Source organism: Rutidosis leptorrhynchoides, chromosome 4 (genome assembly GCF_046630445.1).
Source record: "Rutidosis leptorrhynchoides isolate AG116_Rl617_1_P2 chromosome 4, CSIRO_AGI_Rlap_v1, whole genome shotgun sequence".
Classification (NCBI taxonomy): Eukaryota; Viridiplantae; Streptophyta; class Magnoliopsida; order Asterales; family Asteraceae; genus Rutidosis; species Rutidosis leptorrhynchoides.
This window is the reverse complement of record NC_092336.1, coordinates 111,334,895-111,344,670: the sequence shown is the minus strand read 5'-3', so window position 1 is coordinate 111,344,670 and position 9,776 is coordinate 111,334,895. Positions and strand designations below refer to the sequence as shown.

Below are 9,776 nucleotides of genomic sequence, written 5' to 3'. Positions count from 1 at the left end.
CAAATTTCTTAGCCGGAATATGTGGTTCCACGGGTCATTAAACTAAATGACATTAACATTTACATTCACTTAATACCTAAAACATATCATTAAACTGTTTCGTTTAAACAAACCCGTAATTTCACGGGTCATTTCACTAGTTATCATCCTAACCTCCAATAGTACGGTTGCCCAGTTAAAAAAGATTGTAATAATAATAACTTATAATTCTAATAGTAGGAAGTGGGTCGATAATCGATATGTTAATACTTAATACCCATACTATACAACCTGTCATAAGTTTGTACATATTCACGTTTCAATCATATATCTCAAATATCATGGGCCCTCAAAAGATGCCTCCGTGGTGTCCACATGCGAAACTCTAATTTCACCACCACAATCAGTGTTTTAAAAAATCCGATTACTCGCTGATTAATCCTCGATTAATCATTTGTAAGAGCAATTCGTTCCGATTTTCAAAAATCCGTTTAATTAAACGGTCAACGTCAATTGATGGATCAAAATCGAATCTGGTAATCAAAGTCAGTCAAAGTAAAAAATGGTTAACATTTTAACATGAATTTAAACTACAATTTTATAATTTTGAAGCAAAATGAACAATTTTAGACAATTATATTAAAAATTATCTTTATATTTATGATTTTTTTTCTATAGTTACACATATAAATTTTAAAATTTATTATTTAAATGTATACAATACAATCCGATTAATCTCCGAATTACCGATTAATCATTTCAAAGTCGCGACCGATTAATCCCCGAATACCGAATTTTGCAACCTTGACCATTATCCTTTAACTTTGCCACTCACCTCCATCACTCCCGACACCGCCGGCCGCCATCTTCTACCACATTCTTTCTTTCATCTTACTAATAGTTAATGATTTCAAAAACTCTTTCTGCTCAAATTATATTTTTCACTATTTTTTTTTTTTAAATGTCTTCAATTAATGGTTCAGTTAAATAATTTCACAAATCAATAAGAATAATGAGATAATGTTTTTTTATACTTTTAATAAAAAACATGTATACATAAAGATATGTAAGAAGAAAGTGATAAAAACAGAAAAATATGAAAAGGTACAACATCATAATGATATTTTAAAACTTTTTTTTTATATATATATTTGCATAAAAGTTAAGGATTTCATATATATTAAGATCTAACACCATTTCCAACCGTGGTATGATATTACAGGTATAGAGTACACTTTTTAGTAAAAACACAAATTTTTTACTGTAACTATATTTAACATTCGTTAATCCATCAGATCAAATTTTTGTGTCAAATAGTTGTAGCGTGATGTAGTAAAGCTGATTGAAAATTAGATGAGAAAAAATAAATTAAATAATACATATAAAATGTCTTGAATTATGATTGGAGGAGAAAAGGACTAACGCTCAAAATCAATATCGTCAATCTGCCAACTAACGCCTGCATGTTTCAAAATCTAACGCCGCGTAGAATCCGTCACTCAAATCATGTGACGGACTCATCTATCGCTTGATTAGAATTGGTCGAAATAAAACTTTACGTAAATAAAAGTTTCAAGTAAAAAAGCTTTAAACACAAGCATGTATATATGTTGATTTCATAGCCTTTCGGTGCCCACATATCCCTACCACTTTCAACTTTTTTTCTCTTTCTTTTGGACAAACCTAAAAGTAGGTATGTTTACTTGTTTTCTTCATTTAACATATTTATACTTTTCTACATCTACATGTTTATTGAAAATGAAAGCATAAATTAAAACAGGGCCTATACAATACAAATTATATATTAAAAACTACGGAGTAAAAGGTTACACAAATGGTTGAATATAATGTCACGATATAGTAAAATACACCACGAATTAATTTAGTTAAATAATATATATATATATATATATATATATATATATATATATATATATATATATATATATATATATATATATATATATATATATATATATATATATATAACGGAGTAATTGTTTAGATTTAGCTTCTAAATACATTTCATAAACAATATATGAATATAGTTTTTTCTCTAATCACCTCAAGATATTTTATTGTAATATTGTTATATATCCTAAACATTCGATTATCTAACGAAATTTGTCTATAATTCAAACAACAAGCTTCGGGTGAATTTCGAAACGACTTAAAAGACATTCGTTGGAGTGGCATCAATGGTTAATAAACTCGAGTCATTACATCCCGGGCATTAGTAATAGATTGGGGATTGGTTAATGGTCCTGTGTATATCAAATGTATTTGTATATGTCTATACTCATAGCATACAAGCCTGATGCTGTGATCTAAACATGCCTAATCCTATTCCAAAAAATACAACCTACGTTAGCTCAACTCCCCTTGCTAATGAAACGGGTAATGAATCACATGAACCTTTAAGTGGGCCGAATGGTGGGCCGAAGGTGGGGATTAATAAGCCCAACTCTGGTGATGGATTGAAGCCCAACACGAATAAGAGATTTCGTAGAAGCCCACCTAGCGATGAAGATAATGGTAATTCCCCTGAGCCCAATACATCCTGTCCAGTAGGCCCAATCTCCCCTATTGCTCTACTTAAAAAATTTGGGTCAGCTGGGCCTTTTACCCAAGTCTCAAATCAGAAAACAACCAAACACGTAGGGCCCAATGCAAACAGCAGGTTCTCAAAAAGGAATTCTGTATCCAAGTCGAAGAGTTACAACAAAGGGGATCGAGAAAAACAAAACGGTAAGGATCAGACAAATAAAAAAGTGAAAAATGATTGTTGCTGGACCCAAATTCGCAAGTGGAAGACTTCGTCAAGAATTCTAAACGTTAAAAACGCTGCTAGAGCACCTAACAGATCTAGCATCAGATCGCGCTGCACCTCTTGTAATGATGGAAGTCAACAGGTCAAATCCTCTTCTAATGCTAACAATCGAAGGAAAACCTATGCGGCTGTAGATAAACCCTTGTCACAGGAGTCGAACTCAGGTACTGCTTCTGAAAACAGCGTTAATATCCACGAATTTGGTAGTAAATTAGGGTTAAAGTGGAAGGCTAAACCTTCCCATTAGCCCTAGTCTGTTGCCTTCGTTTGTTTTAGTTCTTAAATGTTACTGCTATCACTAAACATAAGAACTTTTGGGTCTTCAAATGATAGTAAAATCAGGGAATTCAAGAGGCTAATTCGTAAGATTAAACCGTCTTTCATTGCGTTACAAGAAACAAAATTACATCGGGTTAATGAATTTTGGGTTCGTGGGATATGGGGGTCAAACTACTGTCAAATTTTACAAAAAGAAATGGTGGGTAAATCTGGGGGTCAACTTATCATTTGGGATTCTACTCTCTTTATTGCCACTGATTCTTATATTTGTGATCATTTTATTGGTGTGCGAGGTAAATGGGCCAGCAATGGTGCTCCATGTATATTCATCAATGTATATGGACCCCATAATGACCCGGATAAGATTCGTATGTGGGACTCTCTTTCAGCGTTTATCAAAAAATATGAAGATGAAGCTTGTGTTGTTTGTGGAGATTTTAATGAGGTTCGCAATCAAGATGAAAGACTTAACTGTGATTTTAATGCAAGCAGGGCTAGAAAGTTTAATGATTTCATAACGGGTAACAATTTGATTGATCTACCTATGGGCGGTAGGAAATTTACTCGGGTTAGTGATGATGGATTGAAATTTAGCAAACTTGACAGGTTTCTCATAAATGATCATTTTAACCTCATGTGGAGTATCCTGTCGGTCATTGCTCTGGAGAGGAGTCTGTCCGACCACTGCCCTATTATTCTGAAAGATATTGAGAAAAACTTTGGTCCTAAACCTACCAGAGTCTTCGATGAATGATTAAAGGTGGATGGGATAGACTCTCTTGTTAAAGACACATGGGATGAGGAGTGTACAGGTGGCTCGCGGCTTGATTGCAGATTTAGAAATAAGTTGAAAAAATTGAAGGCCCGTTTGAAGGAGAAGTGTAGCTTAACCTTTGGGCAAATTGATGGGGACATAGAAACATTCAAGTCAATCGCCACCAATCTCGAACTCAAAGCAGAATCTGTTACACTTTCGGATATTGAGAAAAAAAATTGGGTAGAAGCAAGGAAAAAAGTGGCTAGAAAAAGAAAGAATCAAATCGAATATGCTTAAGCAAAAAGCTCGTGTGCGTTGGATCTCTGAAGGTGATGATAATACTAAATATTTTCACACCTTACTCCGGCAAAGATATGCGAAAAATAACATCAGGGGGATCTCAGTTAATGGGATTTGGGTGGAGGAACCGCAAGAGATAAAAGAAGCCGTGTTTAAACATTTTTCGAACATCTTTGAGAACACAACAATAAAGAGACCGAGCATGGAAGATCTACACTACCTATCCTTGAATCACGAGGCAGCCACTGCCTTAGAAGCCCCCTTCGTTGAAAGTGAAATTTTCGAGGCGATACACGATTGTGGTAGTTCAAAAGCGCCGGATCCGGATGGTTACAATATGCTATTCTTCAAGAAATTCTGGGACACCATCAAACTTGACCTAATGGCGGCTATCCAATGGTTTTGGGATAAGGGAGAATTTTCACGAGGTTGCAATGCCTCCTTCATAACCTTGGTGCCAAAAAAGGCAGATCCGATGAGTCTTGGTGATTACCGCCCAATAAGTCTAATTAGTAGCTACTACAAGATTGTTGCAAAAATTCTTTCAAATAGGCTTCGGCGTGTTGTGCCTAACCTTATTGGTTCCGAATAGTCCGCCTTCCTGAAAGGAAGATTCATTCTAGACGGTGCACTCATTGCAAATGAAACACTTAGGTTTATTAAGTCCAGCACGAAAAAAGGGCTTATTTTCAAGGTGGACTTCGAGAAAGCCTTCTGTGATGACCCGGAAATTTCTGACTAAATTTAATCTTAATCTTTGTATGATTAACATTTCCGACACGATAAGCAAAGTCTGTAAACTGAATCTCAAAATTTTTGAACTACTTTCATATATTCAAATACCTTTCGGTTGTTCTTGACAATTCGAGAACAATTATATGTATATAGATACATATATATATATATATATATATACTATAACTCGAAAACGTAACAATGTATTAATTGTTTAATACCGTACATTAAACTTATTGGTTTAAATATTTATTTGAATATATATGATAAGTTGGAATATTAATTGTATGAATAACTTGCGACGTATATTTTAAAACGTGTTTAAAAATATTGAGAATAGATATTAACTTGGTTATGAAACGTTTGATAAATACTATTATATTAATAAATAACGAGACAATGATTTATAGAAGTAAATGACCAAAACACTCGAAAGATTAAGATATACTTTGAGTGATATAGTTTATGGATAATTTAAGGCTATATTTTGACAAAGGTACGTGTCACGAAACGTAAAATGCAAGTTTTCTAAGTGTACGAAAATGCATTTGAGAAACCGAAACTGGGACATAAGTTGAGTAACAACGTACGAGTCATCGGAACGAAAATTACAGGTCAACTATGCACATGAATTTAATATAATATATAATTAATTATATAAATTAAATATAATATATATATTTAAATAATATGTCGACAAACAAGAAAACAAAAGTTTGTGAGCTGGATCAGAGGGCCATGCGATCGCATGGCCTTGAAGCACAAATCCCATGCGATCGCATGGGGTGCTTTTTCAGAAAAAGTTCTATAAATTGCACGATTCTGGTTCAGTTTTCTCACACTTTATATTACTCCGTATTACTTATGTTATTTATTTAATTTATTATTTATAATTATAATAATAATAATAATAATAATAATAATAATAATAATTATTATTATTATTATAAATATTAAGATTATTATTATTAATCTTATTATTAATAGTATTAGTATTATTATTTTTACGATACAAAAATAATAATATATATATAATATCACGACGGAGGGATGTCCAAATGATTTCGAAACGGGTTTTCGAGTAAGCTAGAGCTAAGGAAATTATGGGTTATTGTCAAAGAGGTTATGGGTAATATTCGGGGGTATATTTGTGAATCAAACCTAGTGTTTATCATCTCTGTTGCGTCTACGTAATTTCCTACAATATTAAATCTCAATATTGGTTGAGATCTACGGTTATTTGGTAATCCGAGTTTCATTTTGGTGAATGACCTTATGTGCTGCTAAGGTGAGTTTCATAAGATCCCTTTTACTCTCTACATTTTTGGGCTGAGAATACATGCAAATGCTTTATTAACCGATATACAATATTTATATGCGTGAGTTTCATTTGCTCCCTTTTTAATTGCTTTTGCAATCTATATTTTTGGGCTGAGAATACATGCACTTTATTTTAAACACAATGGATACAAGTACATACTAAATTCTACACCGAGTTTGAACCAAAAATCCCTTAGCTTTGGTAACTAGTAACTGCCGGTTATAAGAACTGGTGGGCGCGAGTAGTTATATATGGATCCATAGGGCTTGACATCCCCGTCTGTTCCAGGTATAGAGACCCTAGCCTGAACTATAAAACAGACGTATGCTATTTGAGTTTAGTACACGTTGGATTGCGTGTATTGTACATGTTGGTTGCATGTATGTTAAAACAGGGGTACTTATTATAACGTTAAAGTTTAGTTACCAGGGTGCTCAATCTTGTAGAATATTTTGATAAACGTTTCTGGATGAAACAACTAAAATCTTGTGATCCATCTTTATGTACAGATTATGCAAAACATTAAAACTATGAACTCACCAACCTTTGTGTTGACACTTGTTAGCATGTTTATTCTCAGGTTCCCTAGGAGTCTTCCGCTGTTTGCTTATATGTTAGACAAGCTATGTGCATGGAGTCTTACATGACATGTTTATCAAGGAAACGTTGCATTCACCAAATCATCACCGTGTATCTTATTTTGACTGCATTGCCAATGGAAGTACTATTGTAAACTATTATTTACGGTGATTGTCTATATGTAGAAATCATCAAATGTCGAAAACCTTTGATTTAAATATTCATTTATGGTGTGCCTTTTCAAAAGAATGCAATGTTTACAAAACATATCATATACAGGTCAAATATCTCGCAATGAAATCGATTAATGATGTGTTCGTCCATATGGATTTGGAGCGATCGTCACACCTTCGATTGTCTTAATTGGGATTACTTGATGGAGGTGATGCGTTGCATGGGTTTTGGTGAAAAATGGAGGGGGTGGATTATGGCATGTTTAAAATCCGCCTCGGTATCAGTCTTAGTTAACGGATCTCCAACCCGAGAGTTTTCCTTGGGTAAGGGAGTCCGCCAATGTGACCCACTTTTTCCTTTTCTTTTTATCATAGCGGCGGAAGGTCTGAATATTCTAGCTAAGGCGGCGGTAGAAAAGAACCTTTTTAAGGGAATCGAGGTGGGTCGGGATAAAGTTCTTGTATCGCACCTACAATATGCCGATGATACGATCTTTTTTGGGAGTTGGGAAAAGAACAACGCACTTAATCTCATCAACATTCTCAAATGCTTTGAACTTTCCTCGGGTCTCAAAGTGAACTTTCACAAGAGTTTTGTCTATGGTGTTGGGATTTCTTTCGAAGATGTGGAAAATATGGCGGTGAGAATGGGGTGTAAAGCCGGGAAACTCCCCTTCGTATACCTTGGTTTACCTATTGGTAACAAAATGAGTAATGTAGCGGCTTGGCAACCGGTGATTGAAAAATTCAAAAGCCGGCTTTCGGATTGGAAAATGCGTTCGACTTCTTTTGGTGGTCGTTTGGTTCTCGTTAAATCGGTTCTAAGTAGTCTACCATTGTATTACTTTTCGCTCTTCCGTGCCCCATCGAGTGTCACCAAATTACTTGAGAGTTTGAGACGTGTTTTCTTTTGGGGTGGGGATCTTTCGGGAAACAAAATGTCTTGGGTCAAATGGGAGAAAGTCATCTCTCCAAACGGGGTGGGGGGTTTAAACATCGGGAGTCTAAAAAGCAAAAAATTTAGCCTTGCTAGGGAAATGGTGGTGGAGGTTTAAAACCGAAACCGACTCCCTATGGGTTAAAGTCATTCGTAGTTTGTATGGTACTAATGGTTGCCTTGTGACGAATGTTGATAATCCTCAACATACTTCACTTGGTGTTTGGGATAATATAATTCGTGCAGGAAAACATATCGAAGATTTGGAGATCCAATTCAACAATTCTTTCGTGAAGGTAATAGGTGATGGTGGGTCCGTCTCTTTTTGGGATGACTGTTGGTGCGGCTCCAACAAATTTAGAGATTTATTTCCAAGATTATACAGGTTGGAGGTCAACAAAAATGTGTTCGTCAAAGCTCGGCTGTATGTTTCTTCTCCTCAAAATGGTTTGGCTCATCAGAATCTGTCCCAGCATACCTCGTCTTCTCAGAATGTTGCTGCAGCTCGTCTCAACTCTCCACAATCTGTTCGAGATCAACCTACTGTCAATAATCATGCTTCGGTCAACTTGGGGGAAGATCACATCATCTGGGAATGGGTCAGACAACCATCGGGTCGTACACTCAGCGAGTTTCATGATCTCAAACTACTCCTTCGTGATGTGAAATTGTCCCGAGATACAAAAGATAGTTGGAAGTGGTCACTTGCAACGAATGGATTATTTACGGTAAAAAAGTTGTCCTCTCTCATTGATGCGCAAGTACTTGGGATTAGCAACAACAATGGGGAAGCTACTTGTCGTAACGGTTTAGTGCCAAAAAAGGTTGAACTTTTCGTGTGGCGTCTTTTATTGAATCGTCTTCCGGTTAGGCTTGAGCTCGACAATAGGGGAATCGATCTTCATAGTGTTAGATGCCCCGTGTGCGGTGATGGCCTTGAATCGGTTGAACACTCGATTCTCTCTTGCCGACTTGCTCATGACATTTGGTGCCGTGTGTTCAAATGGTGGAATCGTGGAGGTCTTACATTATTATCTTTAGTGGAACTTGTTCGTGATAGCGCAAATATAGATTTAATTTGGCAAGGGGTCACATGGGTCACTTCCTATCTTATTTGGAAAAACCGCAACAATATGGTTTTTCAAAATAAAAGTTGGAGCGCCCCGGTGGCCCTATGCGAAATTCAAGCAATCTCGTTCGACTGGATCTCGTGCAAATATAAGGAAGTCAAGATAGATTGGAACATGTGGCTAACAAGGCCAAGCTTTTACTTGTAATTTACATGGGTTGGGTTGCAATCTCTGCTCCCGCCAGTTAACTAGGTCGTTTTCCTTTTTTCGAGTTCTCGTGATACTTTAAGGGTTTCATGCCCATCTCGTGATGTACTCATTGTTATATATCAATAAAATTACCTTGCCTCTCAAAAAAAACATTCGATGTATTTTGCCATTTTTATGTATAATGCTTGCATTTCGGAAAAAGAAAATCTAAAGAAATTTGTATATTTGATAACAATAGTTTGCTAATAATTGTTTAGATGTAACAACCATTATTGCAATAACTCAGACATTTAAAAGGTACAGATAGCATAACTATCCACACATGTGCAATTAATTAAATTAGATGAATAATATAAAGAAAGTCTAAACTAATTACAACTCATAATTTTTTTTTTGTTATGATTAAAGACAAAATAATGGGCATAAGACAAACAATCTTTTATAAAGGCTTTACCTTCCCATTATAAAAATAACAGCCACTCACAATTGACTTCAAAATCACACTCATGCAAGAAATTATTATAATCTCTGATTTGTTATTCCTATAAAAAATTATGCCTATGCCATCTCTCTTCTTAAAACAATTTTCAACACAAAAACTTAGTC

General features: G+C 35.2%; 1 protein-coding gene across 1 annotated transcript; it reads left to right on the top strand.

The window, feature by feature from the left end:
* The first annotated feature begins 3,092 nt into the window (after positions 1–3,092).
* Positions 3,093–3,842, top strand: LOC139840911 (uncharacterized). The gene has a single exon (XM_071831152.1). It carries the CDS (start codon positions 3,093–3,095, stop codon positions 3,840–3,842), a length of 750 nt encoding a protein of 249 aa, XP_071687253.1.
* The last annotated feature ends 5,934 nt before the right edge of the window (positions 3,843–9,776 follow it).

Excerpts from the sequence above, each read along its gene's own strand:
- LOC139840911 (XM_071831152.1), top strand. The coding sequence starts at position 3,093 with ATGTTACTGCTATCACTAAACATAAGAACTTTTGGGTCTTCAAATGAT.